The sequence below is a fragment of the Corvus moneduloides genome, chromosome 21, assembly GCF_009650955.1.
Source record: "Corvus moneduloides isolate bCorMon1 chromosome 21, bCorMon1.pri, whole genome shotgun sequence".
In the NCBI taxonomy this organism is placed as follows: domain Eukaryota; kingdom Metazoa; phylum Chordata; class Aves; order Passeriformes; family Corvidae; genus Corvus; species Corvus moneduloides.
Genome location: NC_045496.1, coordinates 10,011,563 through 10,030,911, shown reverse-complemented (window position 1 = coordinate 10,030,911; position 19,349 = coordinate 10,011,563). Strand labels below are relative to the sequence as shown.

The following is a 19,349-nucleotide window of genomic DNA, read 5'->3' as shown; positions in this document are numbered from 1 at the left end:
GCTGCTGGCGCAGCGCTCTGGCTCTGCCCCCGCCGTTATTAATGTCCGTGTCAAGCGGCGGCTGAAACCGCCCCAGCCTCTCCCAGACACGGCTCCCTCGTGCCCCTCGTGCTATTTATGGCTCTGCCGGCTCTCCCTGGAGGTGCTGTTACCTGCTGACAGCAGCGGACGGCCGCCGTGCTCTGAGGAAGGGCCTGCATCACCCTGAGAGCCGCCGCGCTCCCCTTCTGCTGCCCTGTCCTGCCCCCGAGCGACACCGAGCGCAGAGATCCCGGTGCTTCCTGCTTAATGAAACTCTGCTGCAAGTTCGCTGTTTGTGGGGTTTTCCCCCCAAACTGTTTTCTGTGGCGAAGGGACAGCTCTGAAGTGGGGGATGCTCTGCAATGGGGCGCTCTGCCCTTTGCATCCCAATCTCTGTGAGCGGCTCGACCCCAATGGGCAGGGACAGGGAGAATAAACAGGCAGGATGGTGGACAGTGTCCATCCAGGGGACAGCCCACGCATGACCATCTGCTCCTCTTCTTCTCCTGCAAGGCCAGTGCCCTCTCGTGACAGCCCCGTGCACACCGGGCTGGGGGCCTGACTGGGCATTTCTCCTCCTGAGATTACACTTCACTGACCAAGGCAGGCAAGTTGTCCTGACAGCTCCAGAGAGAGAGCACAGCGAGGGGTGTGTGCACAGCCACTCTCAGACACGTGCTGGTTTTATCTGCCCCACAGCCACCGTTCACTGACGGGTCCTCGCTGTGCTCAGCTCTCCTCCAGCACAGACTTCGGGCACACACATGTCCCTGTGCTCCGGCCAACTGCAGCCCCGTGAATGCTCCTGCGATGGAGCAGAGGACCTGTGCTGCCTGCTCTGCCTCACAGGCAGCCACAGCTTTGCAGTGGCACAGGAAATGTGGGAGCTCCCTGGTCTCACTGGACACCCTCTGTCACCACGGACAGCAGTGACATGGCACAGTCACCCCCACAGCCGTGCTCGGCTCCCATCCTGCCTGCGCTGGTGAAGGGAGCTGGGCCTGCTGGGGCTTGTGCCTGTTCCGTCCCCGAGGCCACCTGGGTAGCTGCAGGTCTGTGGGACACAGGATGTCACCACAGTGGGGGTACCTGGATGTCCCTGAGACTTAGAGCACCCCCAGCCTGAGGGTCCCTGGCCCCTCTCAGTCAGGAATGACCCAGCCACCACCCAAACCTGCCCATACCCACTGCTCTGTGTCCATTGTGATGGGGATACAGCTCCTGAGCCGGGCTCCAGCTACTGCCTGCAGCCTCATCACCGCAGGGCGAGTGCCGGGGGACCCAGAGCTGTGAGATGATGTCTGGGTCATAAATATCCCTGGCAGTAAAAATCCAGAGTGGTGGGAAAGGGGGAGGAAGGAGCAGATCCTGTCACTGCCATTCAGCCCACAACCCTCAGCACCCTTTCCCTTCGGTGCTGCTCAGAGGGGGAATCTCTGCAGCATTATGGGCTGGGGCAGAGCTCTGTCCCCTGGGAGGGATGAGGGAGGTGACATCCAGAGCCTGATGCACTCAGCCACTGCAGATCCACTGGGAAGGACTCATCCCAACACCACTTACACAGGACCATGAGGTTGGTGCTGGAAGCTGCTCCTGCTGCCAGCAGAGATCACTGGAAGAAAACATCCACCGAGAGGAGAGGGCCTGGCAGAGCAGCTCTGCTGTCACTGCCTCCAACAGGGCTGTGGCCAGAGCCACACACAGGAGGGAGGAATCCCAAACGGTCCCAAAACCAACACTGTTGGCTCCAAAGCCACGCACAGCCCTCCTGCAGTGGTGCTGGCAGTGCCCTGCTGCTCCAGCAGGAAGGTGCTCGTTCCAGGGCAGGACACCAAGCCTCGTGGAGGGCCAGGGGATGCCACAGGGGCAGGATGAAGCTGTGCCTATCAGTCCCACACCACTCTGGGCATCAATACCCAAAGATCCCTGGAATTTTGAATAGGTCCTTTGACTCTGCAAAGATATCGGGGTTTGAGTAACTTTTGCAAGGAGTTACTTGAACTGGACTTCATTGGCTGCCCAGCCACACACTCACAGCCCCTGCCATGCTGGGAGGGAAGAGGAGGAGCAGCCACCCGAGGCAGGAGGTGTTTGGGGACAAGGTTGGAGCAGGGCTCCAGCCTGGCAGGCTGCAACAAAGCACTTCCAGCACCTTCATTAAATCACAGCAGCGCTGGCTCGGAGCACTCAGTCTGTGCCTTTGACCACCCTGCGCAAATGATCTCACACCGCTCAACCCCCCCGGGCTGCCGGCGCCGCTCCTGCCGGCACTTTCCCTCTCACCAGCCCTTCTGGGGATTCCTTCCAGGGTTTAAAACTGCCTCTGGCCATGATGGAAGTGTTGGCGGCTGCTCCTGCCCGGCTCCAACCCCGAGCCCTCCTGCTCTGGTGGGCGGGGGGATGCGGGCTCGCTGGATGCAAGCTGGGAGAACGGGAATCACCCAGAGGAACGGGAATCACCCAGAGGAACGGGAATCACCCAGAGGAACGGGAATCAATCACCCAGAGGAACGGGAAGCACCCAGAGGAACGGGAAGCACCCAGAGGAACGGGAGCCGCTGTTTGGCTGGGAGAGCTCCGCTCTCCTCATGGCTCTGGAGCCCAGCTAAGCAAACGAACGAGCCCAGAGGAGCTGTGGCTCTCAGCTGGCCCATCTGCTCCACACCTCGGGCGCTGGGAGCCAGCTGGGAGCCCCCGGAGCCTCGGTGCCACCAGGAGCAGCACCAAGAGCCTCCGGGCTGCGCAGAGAGGCCAGGTGGAGCCAGGGTTCAGTGACCCAGGGCTCAGGGGAGGTGACAAACAGATCCGTACGCCAGCCCAGCCCCACAGGCACATCCCAGCTTCCTGGGGCCTTGGTTCGTGTCCTGGCAGTGAGGGCTGGAAGCCAACTGATGTGCAACTGTTCAGCCTGGGGAAGAGAAGGTTCTGGGGAGACCTTAGAGCCCCTTCCAGTGTCTAAAAGGGCTCCAAGGGAGCTGGAGAGGGATTTTGGATAAGGGCATGGAGTGACAGGATAAGGGGGAATGGCCTTAAGCTGAAGGAAGGCAGGGTTAAGTCAGATATTAGGACAAAATTCTTTACTACAGAGGTGAGGAGGCCCTGGCACAGGGTGCCCAGAGAAGCTGTGGCTGTCCCTGGATCCCTGGCAGTGTCCAAGGCCAGGTTGGATGGGGCTTGGAGCAGCCTGGGACAGTGGAAGGTGTCCCTGCCCATGGCAGGGGGTGGCACTGGATAATCTTAAAGATTCCTTCTGACCCGAACCAGTCTGTGGTTCCATGACTATTCCAGGAGGGACAGCTTCCTCCAGAGATTAGAGTGGACAGAGCTGAACTGGAGCCTCAGAGAGGAAGAGCGTCTCTGGTGCCACGGCCTCACAAATCCATGGAGCCTTTGGTTGTCCTTAGTAAGGAGTTTTCCCAGTCCAGGGCGAGCTGGGCTGTGCTCCCTGGTGTGGAACAGTGCAACAACACAAAGCTTTGGGTTTGTGACCTGGCTGCACATCCTGCCAGCTGATGCTTTAACCCTCACTGGGGCAGAATCACCCTCAAGGTTTCTCCCCTATTCGAGCCCCCTGACAGCACAAACGAGGTGCTGGAGGCTGTGGCCAGGGACAGGTTGCCCCTCCAGGGGCTGCTGTGATGTGCTCAGCCCTGCCCAGTCTCTCGTGTCGGTATCGTGGAAGGAAAGCAGTCTCTGGTGAAGATCCAGGTTTCCTGCCCCTTGGCCATGCCCTGCCCCACAGCAGCAGATCAGCAGGACATCCTGGAGCAGAGCTGGCACAGATGGGGCAGCAGGTTCCTAGCCCAAAATGGAAAGACTTTGGCCAAAAACAAATTAAGAAAATACGAAATCCTCCCCTCCTTCCCCATCGAAGAGCTGATCACACTCTGACTGAACTGCTGTGAGTGAAGCACCTGCTCAGAGGGACAGGGAGGAATGGGGTTGGCCACAACCTTGTCCCCAAGTGCTTGTCACAGCCACCCCAGGGCCAGTAGCCCCTTGACCATGCAAGGAAGGCCCGGGAGATACCCCAGTGTAAGGAAAGGGAGTTGCTGGGGCAGGGAGCTGCCGAGGAGCAGGGATTGTGGAGGGACAACAGGGTGGGTACCTGGGACGAGGAAGAGGAGGCAGGGGATGGGACAGGAGAGGGGTGACCCGCACTGACCCATCCGCAGCTGCAGGTGCCCGGGGAGCAGGGCTGTCCCCGCACCCCCCGGAGCCCTCCCGCCCCACCGGCCCTGGTTCCAATCAGCCCTCGGTCACACACTGTTTGCTTTTGCTGACAGCTCATTTACTCGCACTTGTCAAGCACGTTGTAAATAAGTGAGAGAAACAGCCCTGCCCTTCCTGACCACAGGGACGGCCAGGAAGGGGCCGGCCGGTCTCCCCCGGCCGCGCACCCACCGGCCGCTCATTCCCAGCACCGGAGCCAGCGCTGCCAGGAAGGGCCGGGGTCATCCACGCCTGCTCACAGCCGTGGCACAGGGACGGCAGCCAGGGTTGGGACAGTGCTGAGCATCCACCACCTCCCTCGGGAAACAAGGGGAGCACCCGTCCTGGACTCCCAAAGTCCACGCCACCGAGTGTCCGTAATTATTTAGCTTAAGGATAATCTGCATCTTTCAGATACAGCCAGCCATCATCTCCGAGGTAATCTCAGGTCACGGAGCCAGAAGGGAAGAGTAATCAGCCGTTCTGAGTGTGGAAGACACAAAGAAAGAAGCAGTGAGAATCAGATGGTGGCAGCAGGTCCATTACACGCAGGGGGTTGTGCTGGGAATCTTTTCCCTGGCAGCCAAAGCAGCTGGAGCAGCTCCAGCCCCTGTGCCTTGCCTTGTCCCTGCTCTGCAGTTTGCCTTCTCTTCAGTCAGGCTGAAGCACCCCAAGCTGGTGCAGCAATTTGAGGGTGGCAGCACTGATGGTCAGCACCCGGCCCGGGGAGGCCGCCCTGTTAACTCAGTTAATGCTCAAAGCTGCTCCTCTCTAATCACATTGCCATGGCTGCGGTTCCTGGCAGCCCCAGCCAACCTCCAGGCTCCACACAGCCCCGGTGGGGAAGGTTTGCTGCCAAGCTGGCTCACCCTGGGCGTGTTTTACAGGCACAGGGCAAGGAGCAGCATCCCGGAGCAGACCCGGACACACAAGAGGGGGGAAGGCTCTGCAGATGGAGAAAATATCCATAGAGTAATTCCTGGGAGCTGCTGCAGCTGCCAGGGTGGGCTCAGGGAAGTCCAGCCAAGTCTTAGAGTGGCAGCAGAGAAGCCCCACTTGCACCACATCTCCTGGACACTGGGGGTAGAGAGCGGGACCACAACAACAGCCACGTTATCCCTGGAGCTCCTCCTGCACTGACTCTGGCAGGAAAAGCCCACTGGGAGCAGGGCTGGACTATCACAGCTGCATCCCTCGTGGATTTCTCTTCCTCCATCTCCAGAAGCAGATGCTGCATTCACCATGTGCTCAAATCCCCCAGAAAACGACAGCTTTGCTCCAAACACAGCTGCTCTGAAAGCAGCAGTGCCAACACGGCCCCTGCAGGGATCATCCCCCAGCCTGACACCATCCTCCCTAGAGACACTGCCAAAGGCACTGCCAGAGGCAGTGACAGCTCTGCAGAACCCTGTCCCTGTGCCACAGGCACCTTCCTGCCCTTACTGCTGCCCTGCCCAGGCAAAGCTCAGGGGGGCCTTGAAACACAGGAGGTACCATCCCAAAGCCTCAAACCTGTCTGATTTCTGTGCAGGCTGAAGGTTGCCACTGGTGGCAGCCATGGAGGCTCCTGAGGAGCTGCCCTCTGCTCGGACAGTGTCCCTTTCCCTGGCTCCAGCACGGAGCTGGCACATGGCACAGCTCTGCCTGGCACCGAGGCTGTGCTGGCCCTTTTCTCCCACCCCACAGCAAAGCCCCCCTTGGCCAGACTGTGGCCACAGCAAAAAGCTACCTCTTGCTGAGCTGGAGCAGTTCTGAAGGCTTTGCAAATCAGATTCCTGACCAGGCTGATATTTCCAGCTTAATTTGTCTGTTCGCAGAGCACAGACACTGGGTTTTTTCCCTAAATAGCCCTGGTATCAGATGCCCTGTAAGCAAAGCTAATGGATCAGTTCTCCCTTGCAAGAAGCAGCTGATTTTCCCAGCTCCTACCTGCCTCTGCTCTGGCATCCCCAGAGAGGTCTGCCCTGGCAAACCAGCCTGGGCACAGCCCCAGCTGCAGCTCTCCCAGGTCAGGCTCCTGCCCAGCCCTGTGTGCCCACCCTGCCCCAAGCACCCTCACCTGTCCCCCTGGGAGCTCCTTCCCCACGCTGCTCCTTCTTGCATTTCACACCAAGTTTGCTTTAAAATTGCATCCTGGGCACTTCACACCTTGCTGAGTATGGTGCTATAAACTCAATTTAAAGTGCCTGGTAGTTGCTGTCACACTCCTTTTCTCCCTCCTGGCCCCACACCCCACCAGCGGGATTTCCATCAGTTTTGGCAAGCCAAGACAAACCCCCTTTGTCACAGCTTTGGAGGGCCCATGCTGGCTCTGCACAGCACCCAAAGAACACCCTCTTGGCTACTGAGGCACGGAAAAGCCTTTGAAAGAGATGTGATGTCTTCTGGAATGCTTTTTCACCTGTCCAGTGGCCAGACTCCTTCCACAACTCAGGGAGCAGACGCTCCAGGGCTTTGCTCTGAGCAGAGCCCCACGTCCTGCCATGAACAGTCTGGGCTGGGGAGGGCAAACAGCACCATCCCCTGAAAGCCCAAACAGCCCAGAGCTCCTGTCATGATGGAGAGCCACCAAGATGCCCCTTTTCAGGACCTGTTAGAGATACTCAGGTTGGAAATGTCCCTGCACAGCTTCACCCTGGATGATCTTCAGCCCGTGGTGGGATCGCACCCAGCCTAGCACAGAGCCCCTGGCAGCATCCAGCTCTATCCCGTGGATTCCAACAGGGCCCCCATGCCTGGGCACGGAGTTGTGCCAGTCAGATGCACCACAGGACAGCAGGAGCCGCGGCTGAGCGCTGTCACCTCCATGAATCAGCTGCCCAGAGCCGCTCGCAGAGTGGGAGGTTTGGCTGGTAACGAGGTTCTCAGGCTTTGTGCGCTGCTGTTGCTATTTTAGTCCGCCTGAAACGTGCAGGAAAAGGAATCCGGAGGCTCTGTCTCCTGCGGAGATGTTTGTGCTGACCCAGTTTGGAAGGCTGCAGAGCCAGAGCCGCATCTCCCTGCTCCAGGACCGGCCAGTGCGGCTCCGGCTGTGCCGCGGCTCCAAGGACGAGTCACCTGCCCCGGAGCCAGCCCGGCCAGGCACCCACACACGGACAGTGACGTGGGGCAGGAGCTGCTCCACCACCCTGTACCAGCCAAGGGAGGGATCCGGGGGTTTTACCCCCGAAATCCCCATCTGCAGCACTTAAAGCTCTTCAAACACTCAGCACAAGGGTTTCTCTTCTCCCAGAGCAGCATCACCCACCAACAACTCAAACTTCACCCCCAGACACAACATGACCCAGCAGAGACTGCCGCTGGCCCAGACAGCTCCGTGGGGCAGCCCCAGCCCCAGAGGAGGCAGATGAGGGTGTTCTCTCCACCCACGCAGGGCAGGCGTGTGTGACAGTGCCTCAAAGCCCTCCACACACATTTCTCTGCCAGAGCTGCTGAGACAGCGCTCCCGGGCCAGGCTGGAGCTCCTCTGTGTGGGAAAAGTGCTGGGGCTGCCTCGCTGAGCATGACAAACAGCACTCTCCAAATGACCCCTCTGTGCTTTGAGGACATCTGTGGGGTCAGGATCAAACACCTGAGCCTACCCAAGTGCACAGAAGGGGTAAATCTCTGCCCTGCTACTCCCCTGACCTCGGCCTTTTAATCAGCACCCAGAGATCACAGCTTGAAACTCTCCTCCTGCTTTCAGTCCTGCCCCAGAGCCGAGCTCTCGGAGCAGGCTGGCCACGGGGGTTGTACAGCCTCAGCAATCCAAATATCCAAATGCAGAGGCTGGGAGGTGTCGGCCCAGCCTGCCTCAGCTCCAGCCAGCGGATGCAAACACAGCCACTGCTCCCCAGGCAGGGCAGGAAGCTGCAGGCGCAGCAGTGCCTGAATACAAACTCACTTCTCACCTGGCAAACAAAGAGCCTCCTGCACAGCCCTCCTGGCAGGAGCATCACTGAGCAAAGCCCCGCTCTGCCGTGCTCCAGGCAGGAATTTCCAGCTCCCGCGTGGGTCTCTTACCTTGCTCTCCGTAGGAGCTGCTGCTGGATGTTGCTGCTTGGTGATGTTCTCAGCCAGACACCAGCAGATCCTCTTCTTCTGCTCCTGGGAGTAAGCCTCCAAACTTAATAAGCACTCCGACTTCTGACGTAAAGGAAACACAGGCAGGGAGAAGGTCATTAGCCGTGTGTCGCAGGCCCTGCCTGGCTTTGCAAACTCCTTGCTCCCTACACACCACAGCACATGAGGGGACACCTCACACACCTGTCCTGCACCCTGGGCACGGGAAAGTAAAAGAGACTGGAAATCAGCTCCCTCCAGACAGGGAGTGGTGCTGGGGAGCTGGGTTTGCTTGCAGGAGCAGGAGTGGAGCAGCACGGGCAGAGCGCAGGGGGCCCTGCACCCTGTGCCACTGCGGTGGAAATGTGTCTATGAAACCCATTCCGAGGGTGGAAATTGCTCTTTGCCATATGCAAACACTAATGAGGCACCAGAGCATGAACTGGTGAGAACAAGAGCCTTTGGGCTGGGTGGATCCAGGAGGAAGAGCTCAGGGAAGCTCCAGAGCAGCATCCCCATCCTGCTCCTCACTTAACACCAGGGTGAATTTGGGGATGAAGCTCCAGAGCAGCGTCCCTGTCCTGCTCCTCACTTAACACCAGGGTGAATTTGGGGATGAAGCTCCAGAGCAGCCTCCCTGTCCTGCTCCTCACTTAACACCAGAGTGAATTTGGGGATGAAGCTCCAGCTCTGGTCACACACTGCCTGAGAGCAACATGCAGCAAGGAAGGAATTAAGAGAAATGATGGGAAGCCATCCCAACTGAACCCACCTCCTCTTGCTGCACATGTCCTTTGTGGCACAGCCCTGTTCCTCTTGCACAGGTTTTCTTTGGGCCAAATCTCACTCACTTATGGAACTGTCTGACCAAGTTCTCTCAGCAGCTGCCTCCCAGCCCTTCAACTGCTTCTCTCTCATGCTAAAAATTAAGCATTATAACACCTGCTGCCTGCTGGGATTTTGCATGTTTTGCTTTAAAAAGGGTCCAGAAATGCCCAAGGTTGGATCATCTCCTTAAGTGGCCAGATGGGAAGAGGAAAAAAAAATAAAAGCAAAACTTTAGGACAGACCGCAAAGAAAGGAAAAAGAGTCTTTCACTAAGGGTCATAAAAAAGGCCTTTTCTTTCCCCCTAGAATTTCCTTCCAGAAGGGCAGGTCCCCAATAGCTGTTTTTTCCCAGAAAGGTCAGAGAGAACCTGCAGCTTTGTGACTCCAGAGACACAACACAGCCAGAAGGGGAAATGCTCTTTAGTCACACCATTTAAATCACTGTTTGCATTGGATGGGAATTCATTCACGTTTCATCCAAAATCCCCTAAAGTGGTAAATAAACCAAGCTCCTGGGAAAGAGGGCTCTGGTTCAGTCCTTTGCCCCTACAAGAAGACTTCCATGAAGGAGAAAGTTTGAGCTTTCTTGTGCCTTGTCCCCACACTTATTCCTACAGGCCTAAGAACTGAAAATTCCTGCTCGGGCTTCCTGAGCACAGTCAGATGAACAGAGGTTTGGGATTCAGGGACACAGGGTGGTGGGCTCCCTCTTCTCCCATAGATCCTGTGATCCAGTGATGCTCTGAGCATCCCTGGAGTGTGACAGTGCTCTTTCCCATCCCAGATGTCCCAGTCCCTCCCAGCCTCACACCAGCAGGTCACCAGGCTGGAGCACTGTGACACCCTAAGAAGTCGTTCCCACTTTCAGAGTAGAGGATGAGCACCCATTTGCTGGGATGAAAATCCCGGCTGGCATTTCCCTGCTCCACGCTTGTGGTCAGAAGAGAATGAAGCAAGAACTCAGCAAAGCCTCAAAGCCATCAGGGCAGCTGTGAGGAGCCCACCCTGATGCTGTATCTGCTGCACACTCCCAGCCCTGCCAGGCTCAAAGCAATTCCAAGGACGTCCCGTGTCCCCTTGCTGTGACAGACACAGAGCTCACCTGGCCCTGCCCTGAGCCCCTCGCTGATTCAATTACAGCCCATCTCTTTGATTGAATTCAGCACAGATGCTCAGCTCCCGCTGGCTGCTGAGAGCAAAGCATGCCTCTCCTCCCCCTCAGCTGCTGCAGGCTCCCTGACCTCGGCCACAGGGAATGTCACAGCCAGGAGAGAAGATCTCCCTCTGCTCCAGAAGGCAGGGAAAGGCAACCACCCCAATGTGTATCCCAGGGATTGCAGGCAAGGCTGAGGGGGGACGTGAACAGCCAAAATTACATTTATCCAACCTGTACATATTTGACCATCACTTTTATTCCTTCACGGTGCCATTTAACTTCTCCAACGTACATTTCCCAAGGAAAGAGCTCTGGTTTTCCCTGTTCCATTAACCTGCTCTCCCAAAAATTTTCACCTGGATTGGGGAAAGCCCAGCCCACACAGGCTGAGCACCCGCAGCTGCCTCCAAACCCAGGCAAAGTCTTTTGGGATGCAGCCAGATGAAGGGCTGGGTGTTATTTGGGATCAAGCTCGTGGCATGTGTCCCTGGAACCTGGTGGTCCATGCTGGGCACCCAGCTGCCCACACAGGGGAGGCTGGGCAGGGGGGACAGGGAGCTGCCCCATGAGCTGGGCACAGCCTCCCTGCTATTGTTTTCCTTCAGGGAGGCTGCTGCTGGGCCTGCCAATGTTTACAGAGAGAAAACAGGGTTTAATCTCCCGGTGCTGGGAAAGGAGGATGCAGATGGCGTGAAGGGGGCGTTTGCCACCAGATAAAGGCAGCAACTGAAGTGGCTGCCAGTGGCTTTCTGCCTGCCTTGCCCCAGTGACAAACATGTTATTGCAGGTGCTGTGTGCTGGGCTCAGGGGCCGCTGGTGAGCCCACGGCTCCAGGGCAGCACCGGCGTGAGACCCCCCACCCTGCCCATGGGAGAGCAGGAAAACACAGCAGGTATTGCAGAGAATGACCCAAACCTACCAACACCAGCCCCAAACGGGCCCTGCTACAGCCAAGGATTATCTGCAGGAAAAGGTTCCTCCTGCTCCATGGGAACAGCTCCCCCAGGCTGAGACCCAACCCCACAGCAGCCAGCTGAGAGGTCTGGCCAAGCAGAGCTCCTGGCTACCCCAGCACACACCACACAGGGAGGGCCTGTGGGCTCTGTAGCCCGTAAATCATGTGAGGAGCTCCCAGAGAATGACAGCATCACAGGAGGAGCCCCCAGACCCTACACACCGAGACCCCTCAGTGCAGACATCCCCTGCTTGCAGGGCCCAGCACACACGTGGGGCTCTGTGTGACACTGCCAAGCTGAGAAATCACAGGAACAACGAGCCAGACTCAATCTGACACCTCTGGTGCCCTGAGCTCAGTGCCCAGCAGAGCCCAGGGCTGTTCTCTCACCGCTGTCTCCTCTGGCTGTGTCAGGGACACATTTCCAGGGTGAGAGGGAGGGGTCCTGTCACAGAATCACAGAATGGTTTGGGTTGGAAGGGACCTTAAAGCTCATCCAGTTCCATCCAGTCCAGGGGCAGGGACACCTTCCACTATCCCAGGTTGCTCCAACCTGGCCTTGGACATTTCCAGGGATGGGGCAGCCACAGCTGCGCTGGGCAATCTCCTCCCACAGATGCAGGGATGCACTTGTGCTCCTTCCCGGGCTCCTCTCTGCACAGGGTTTGTGGCAGGGTGGTTTGGGGTCAGGGCTCCCAGCCCAGCCCTGCCAGCCCCTGGCCTCCAGCGTTCCGGGTGTTGGTCCGTGGCCAAAGCAGCAGAGATCCCAGAGGGGAAGTACCTCGGAAACTGCTCCAGACTACAATGGCTCCAAATCACAGAGCAAACCTTCCCAAGGAGAAACAGCCAGCCCTGGGAATATCCTGTGCACAAAACATGGGCAGCTGCTGCCTGCTGACTTCATGCACCACCAACCCCGGGCTGGTGAGAAAGTTCTGTTTGCTCCCATGCTGGGGGGGAATGGGGGGACCACGGCTCTTCCTGTGGCTTTTGGACTGCTGGGCACACTGGTGACGCCCATAAAAAAAAACCCTGGCAGTAACAGCAGAGCCCTGCTAGAGCTGGGATGCCCAAAAGGTGCCAGGGGTGCTGCAGGAGAGGATGTGCATGGAGATAACACGGGCAGGACACAGCAATCTCTGCAGGGCTCTGCTGTGGGGCTTGGTTTTGGGAGCACTGATGATGGCACAGCCTGGGGGATGCCCAGAGGGACCTGGAAGTGTTCAAGGCCAGGTTGGACAGGACCCTGATCTAGGGAGTGGCATCCTGGCCATGGCAGGGGTGGAACAAGATGAGTTTTAAGGTCCCTTCCAACCCAAACCATTCTGTGATTCCGTGGCTCTCTGTTAAACCTCTTGGAGGAAAAGCCAGCCTGAAGAACCTTTTCCACCCACTGTGGAGCAGCCAGTGAGGACACAGGGCTGTTTTCCCAGGCCAGGCAGTTGTCCCTAAGTGGCTCATCAGGTAAAAGCCTTCAGAGGAATCCCTGAGAGGAGCCAGGCACAGAGCTCCTGCTGCAAACAGAGAGCAGGGCCAGCACCTTCCAGCTCTGCAAACATTCTTTCCTCTCCTGGAAGAGGAAAACAGCTCAGAGCTGAGGCCCCAGCAACACCAAGGTCACCCAGCTCACCCAGCACAGCCCCAGAGCTTCCCATGCCTCTTCCCTGGCACAGCCCCATGGACAGCGAGCTCCAGCCTCTGCAAACAGCCCCAGGACCGTTTGAAATCATCAGCCCGTGGCATCTGGGCCTTTTTAAAATCTCTCCAGCACTGTGACTGCACCATATCAACTCTTCTTTTTGCCAACATCTGGGAAATGTGACCCCAAAATTAAAGCTGGGGGGAAAAACCCCCATGTTTTTTGGTTATCTCAACACTCAGGTTCAGGCTGAGCTGTGTAAAGATGCACAAAACCAGGAAAGCTGAGTGTCTCTGTTTATCTGTTCCTCCAGATGGGACACGAGCACTCCCTGCTCTGCCTGAAGAGCCCTGAACTGGGAGCTGGCAGTGCCCAGGAGCTGCCCTGTGCCCCTGCTCTGGGTGATGCCAGCCTGGGGCTTCTGCTACCGGTGTCACTCAACATCTGACCCAGGTAACCCCCCTGGGCAGAGCAGGTGAAGCCCAGGGTCTGTCTGCACAGAGCAGCAGCCTGGCCACCAACCCCAGAGCCACAGCCATGGGCACTCCAGCTCCAGGGACATCCCCGAGACAGCTTGGACCAGGAGGACATTTCAGCTGCAGCTGGAATTTGGGGCGGTCATGGGGATGCTGGGTAGGGCAGTTCAGGAACGCCTCAGCCTCTGGGGCAATCTGCACTTGGGTTCATGGCACAGCACCCTCCAGAAGGGCTTTCCCGAATGCTGGCATTGCTCTAACAGTGTCTCACTGCTCCTGCAGCTTGGACTGCTCAGCACCACCCAGGGAAATCCAGGGGCTGGGACCTGATGTCCTTTGGAGGGAGGAAAATGGAAAGCTCTGTTCAGGAAAGAGTTAAGCTGCTGCTGTGAGTGTGACATGGCAGAGGGACTCAGTGTCCAGCTCTCACGTGAGCTGGGTGACTCAAGGCTTGGGGAACCTCTCGGCATCCCAGAAATGAGCCACGGAGGAAACAAAGGAAATGTCAGAGAGCAGGGAAAGATTCTCCATCTGGGAACATCTCCTGGCCAGCAGCAGCAGAATGGCCGGAGCAAAGGGAGTCCCCCCTTCCACCGAACAGGACTGGAGCAGAGAGAACACACTTCTGTTCTCTCAGAATATGCATGCCACAGAACTGGTGAGGGCAAGGAGGCTCCAGGCTGTCTCTACCTGAAGTGCAGTGCCCACTCCCCCACAGCCCAGGGGATCCTTCCCCCCATGCAGGACAAGCCCATCAGACAAATTACAGCCACAAATCTCACAAACACCATCTCTTGTCCTTTTGTGAATGAGAGGAAGTTGAGGTACAATTCCAACAGAGCACACAGCCCATTTCCCAGACAAAGGCTCATCTCCACTCCCTTCTCCCATCCTACAGCTCCTCACTAAACAAATTCCTCTCAGCTGTTCCTTTGCTCTCTTAGGTTTGATGACACCCCCTGCCCAGCCCTTTTGCCCTCTTCCCTATCACCAAACCATCTGCCCAAGACAGTGCCCAAAATGCTCCTTGCAAACTCTCCTGCTGACATGTCCAAAACAGCCAACTCCAGAATTACCCAGGTGTACAGTATCTGCCAGGCCCCAGAGTGCCCCTGAGACTTGTCCTCTGTGCCATCAGTAAATTGCTTTTCCCAGCATTCAGCTTTGCTGTTTGGAGACAGGAACCTGGGCTCTCCCTGACATCTCCCTTTGGACAATGCCACATCCCAAAGGGCATTCAGTGAGCAGTGCTGACTCCCAGCAGGAGCAGAGAACACTCTGGGGAATGAATGCTCCTACGGAATGAGCTGGGACCGGGATGGAGTGAAGCACATTTAGAGAGGCTACAGCACTGCTGTGATCCATTTGTTCAAAGCACTCCCTTGGCAGCAGCTGGGACACAGCCTGAGGGTGGGAACAGGAGCAGTGCCCACAGGGACCCTCTGCAGGGTGCAGGGGTGTGTCCACACAGAGCCAGGCTGTGGCTGCCTCATCCCTGCAAGCGTCCAAGGGATAGTGAGTGGCATCCTTGGCCATGGCAGGGTGGGACAAGATGATCTTTAAAGTCCCTTCCAACCCAAACCAGTCTGGGATTCTATGATGGGGCAAGGTGGGGGACAGTGGCATTCCTCTGGCACTTGTCCAGAGGCTCTCCCATGCAGTCAGGAGGGGCATCTCCAAGGCCAAGCCAGCTCAGGCACAGATTCACAGCATTAATTCGCTCAGCTCTGGATGGGTTGCTCACCACAGCAGCACAAAAAGCTGCTACTGGAAGGATTTTCTGTTGGAGAAGTTTCCCAAGACAAACTCCGGTGTCTGCAGATGAAAACTTTCAGAGGAAAAAAAAAAAGATCAAATTTGCCAGAGCTTTTCAAAGGAAAAACTTACAGAGCTGTTTGGTTTTGAGTCGATTTGGTCTGAATACGTTGGGTTCGAATCAAACACTTGTAACAATGCATTAAACCCCTGACCTGCAGTTTCCTCTCAGCAGGATATTTCCGGAGCAGGGAAGGGTGTGATACAGTCCTGGACCACGCTCACAGCTCCACATGGCTCCCTGTGAGGCTGCCCATTTCCTTCTGACAGGTTTTACACATCCCACGAGGTGTGTGTGTCCTGCAGGGGATGGGGTGGGATGGGGAAAATGGGGCTGAACTCCCACACCCCAAATCCTGTGGGGTGCAGAAATATGGGTCCACATTGAATCCCAGAATCCCAGACTGGTCTGGGTTGGAAGGGACCTTAAAGCCCATCCAGTGCCACCCCTGCCATGGGCAGGGACACCTTCCACTATCCCAGGCTGCTCCCAGCCCCATCCAACACTTGGGCACTGCCAGGGATGGGGCAGCCACAGCTTCTCTGGGCACCCTGTGCCAGTTCCACCTATTGCAGTGCTCAAATCAGCCACAGAAGCTGTTGTCACCACAGGCAGGGTCTGTCCAACTTTAAACTGTGCTCTTCATATTTAAAATCCTGAAAGGAAAGATGCCCAGGCCAGGTCTCGATGCACTGGCAGGACTTTTCCACATATCAGCTGGCAAATAGAAAAGTTAGAGCAGCTGTAATGGCCATAAGCTACAACACAAGGAGCTCCACCCAACATGAGGAAGAAATTCTTTCCATGAGGGTGGCAGAGCTCTGGAACAGCTGCCCAGGGAGGGTGTGGAGTCCCCTTCTCTGGAAACATTCCAAACCCACCTGGACACGTTCCTGTGTCACCTGCTCCGGGTGACCCTGCCGTGGCAGGGGGCTGGACTGGATGATCTCCAGAGGTCCCTTCCAACCCCAGCTGTTCTGGGATTCTGTGATTCCAGCTATGCCCAGCATTCCTGAGATCAAAAGGTACCACCTTCCCTTCCAAAGCCCCGGCTCGTGTCACAGCTGCCCCTCAGAAGGAACAAAACCCCCAAAAGGGGCAGCTCAGTGCAGAACCTCCCTCTACGTTTGCAGTCTTTCCAATCCCATTCTACATTTAGCCTTTTCAGGATGCCAAGTGCCCCCCAGAACCGGGTCCATCTGCACTCAGGATCTCCAAACCCTGCAATTCACAGCTTGGAGAGGCTGTAAAACAAACACCCTTTGTGCTGGACCCCACACCAGGCTCTGCAGCTCCTGTTAGCTCTGCCTGCAAACAACCAAATTGCCCAGGGTTTAACCTCTGTGCAGAGATTTATTACACACAATTAGACAGGATGACCAGCAGGAGCTTTTCTGTGCCACTTCCTGAAGGTTGGAATTTTCTCTCTTGTTTATAATAAATTAAGCAATTCACAGGTATTAGAACATATTTTCATTTTGTGACACGTCAGATCCAATCCACAGATTTCTGTGACCGTATGGGTCAGAACATTACTCAGAAACCCTCACGATGAGCAACAGCAGGAGCCTGCAGCTCAAGGCTTCAGCAGAGAGCTCTTCCCGCAGCAAAGGCAGTGTCAGCCCGGCCCCGTGGGCTCCTCGCAGCTCACAGCAGCACTAAACACATTAGCGCTCATTGCAGATGATTTGTGGGCAACAAACAGCAGCTCGAGAGCTTCCTCCAACCTCCCAGCCTCGTGGCAGCAGCACGACGGATGTGTCTGCCCAGCCCACGGCGACAGGAGCCCTGCTGAGAGTGGCCACCAACCCCCTGAGCCACCAGCGATGCTCAGCAGGGAGGGCTGAGCCAGGAGAGGGCTCTGGGCACACACAGAGCTGCTGACAGGGCAGGGATGGAGCAGGTCAGGGCGGGGAGGGACCCCTCAGGGTGACATGGGGCCGAAAAGCCATGTCAGCTCCCACATCCTTATCCTTTCTAGCTGCCACCAGCGGTCACAGGGTGGGCAGCCAGAGAGTCCTGACCCCCTGCAGCCCAATTCCCACAGCCTGAACGTGTCCCCAGGGCAGAGCCAGCCCCTCTCCAGGGAATCCATGTCCCCAGGGCACAGCCAGCCACTCTCCAGCGGAATCCACGTCCCCAGGGCAGAGCCAGCCCCTCTCCAGCGGAATCCACGTCCCCAGGGCAGAGCCAGCCCCTCTCCAGCGGAATCCACGTCCCCAGGGCAGAGCCAGCCCCTCTCCAGCGGAATCCACGTCCCCAGGGCACAGCCAGCCCCTCTCCAGGGGAATCCATGTCCCCAGGGCAGAGCCAGCCCCTCTCCAGGGAATCCATGTCCCCAGGGCAGAGCCAGCCCCTCTCAGGGGAATCCATGTCCCCAGGGCACAGCCAGCCCCTCTCCAGGGGAATCCATGTCCCCAGGGCACAGCCAGCCCCTCTCCAGGGGAATCCATGTCCCCAGGGCACAGCCAGCCCCTCTCCAGGGGAATCCATGTCCCCAGGGCAGAGCCAGCCCCTCTCCAGGGAATCTATGTCCCCAGGGCAGAGCCAGCCCCTCTCAGGGGAATCCACGTCCCCAGGACAGAGCCAGCCCCTCTCAGGGGAATCCATGTCCCCAGAGCAGAGCCAGCCCCTCTCCAGGGGAATCCATGTCCCCAGAGCAGAGCCAGCCCCTCTCCAGGGGAATCCATGTCACCAGGGCAGAGCCAGCCCCTCTCCAGGGAATCCATGTCCCCACGGCAGAGCCAGCCCCTCTCCAGGGGAATCCATGTCACCAGGGCAGAGCCAGCCCCTCTCCAGGGAATCCATGTCACCAGGGCAGAGCCAGCCCCTCTCAGGGGAATCCACGTCCCCAGGGCAGAGCCAGCCCCTCTCAGGGGAATCCATGTCCCCAGGGCACAGCCAGCCCCTCTCCAGGGGAATCCATGTCCCCAGGGCAGAGCCAGCCCCTCTCCAGGGGAATCCATGTCCCCAGGGCAGAGCCAGCCCCTCTCAGGGGAATCCATGTCCCCACGGCAGAGCCAGCCCCTCTCCAGGGGAATCCATGTCCCCAGAGCAGAGCCAGCCCCTCTCCAGGGGAATCCATGTCCCCAGGGCAGAGCCAGCCCCTCTCCAGGGGAATCCATGTCACCAGGGCAGAGCCAGCCCCTCTCCAGGGGAATCCATGTCCCCAGGGCAGAGCCAGCCCCTCTCCAGGGGAATCCATGTCCCCAGGGCACAGCCAGCCCCTCTCCAGGGGAATCCACGTCACCAGGGCAGAGCCAGCCCCTCTCCAGCAGAATCCACGTCCCCAGGGCAGAGCCAGCCCCTCTCAGAGGAATCCATGTCCCCAGGGCACAGCCAGCCCCTCTCCAGGGGAATCCATGTCCCCAGGGCACAGCCAGCCCCTCTCCAGGGGAATCCATGTCCCCACGGCAGAGCCAGCCCCTCTCCAGCGGAATCCATGTCCCCAGGGCAGAGCCAGCCCCTCTCCAGGGAATCTATGTCCCCAGGGCAGAGCCAGCCCCTCTCAGGGGAATCCACGTCCCCAGGACAGAGCCAGCCCCTCTCAGGGGAATCCATGTCCCCACGGCAGAGCCAGCCCCTCTCCAGGGGAATCCATGTCCCCAGAGCAGAGCCAGCCCCTCTCCAGGGGAATCCATGTCCCCAGAGCAGAGCCAGCCCCTCTCCAGGGGAATCCATGTCCCCAGGGCAGAGCCAGCCCCTCTCCAGGGGAATCCATGTCACCAGGGCAGAGCCAGCCCCTCTCCAGGGAATCCATGTCCCCAGGGCAGAGCCAGCCCCTCTCAGGGGAATCCATGTCCCCACGGCAGAGCCAGCCCCTCTCCAGGGGAATCCATGTCCCCAGAGCAGAGCCAGCCCCTCTCCAGGGGAATCCATGTCCCCAGGACAGAGCCAGCCCCTCTCCAGGGGAATCCATGTCACCAGGGCAGAGCAAGCCCCTCTCCAGGGAATCCACGTCACCAGGGCAGAGCCAGCCCCTCTCAGGGGAATCCACGTCCCCAGGGCACAGCCAGCCCCTCTCAGGGGAATCCATGTCCCCAGGGCACAGCCAGCCCCTCTCCAGGGGAATCCATGTCCCCAGGGCAGAGCCAGCCCCTCTCCAGGGGAATCCATGTCCCCAGGGCACAGCCAGCCCCTCTCCAGGGGAATCCACGTCACCAGGGCAGAGCCAGCCCCTCTCCAGCAGAATCCACGTCCCCAGG

At 58.1% G+C, this 19,349-nt stretch overlaps 1 protein-coding gene across 6 annotated transcripts in view; it reads right to left on the bottom strand.

Moving 5' to 3' along the window:
• RGS3 (regulator of G protein signaling 3) overlaps window positions 1–19,349 on the bottom strand; it is a 71,077-nt gene that overhangs the window by 16,682 nt on the left and 35,046 nt on the right. For all 6 annotated transcript variants that reach the window (XM_032130816.1, XM_032130817.1, XM_032130818.1 and 3 more), the window contains one exon: window positions 8,236–8,358. In XM_032130816.1, coding sequence (XP_031986707.1) covers window positions 8,236–8,358 — 123 coding nt within the window. The remainder of the gene's footprint in view (window positions 1–8,235; window positions 8,359–19,349) is intronic.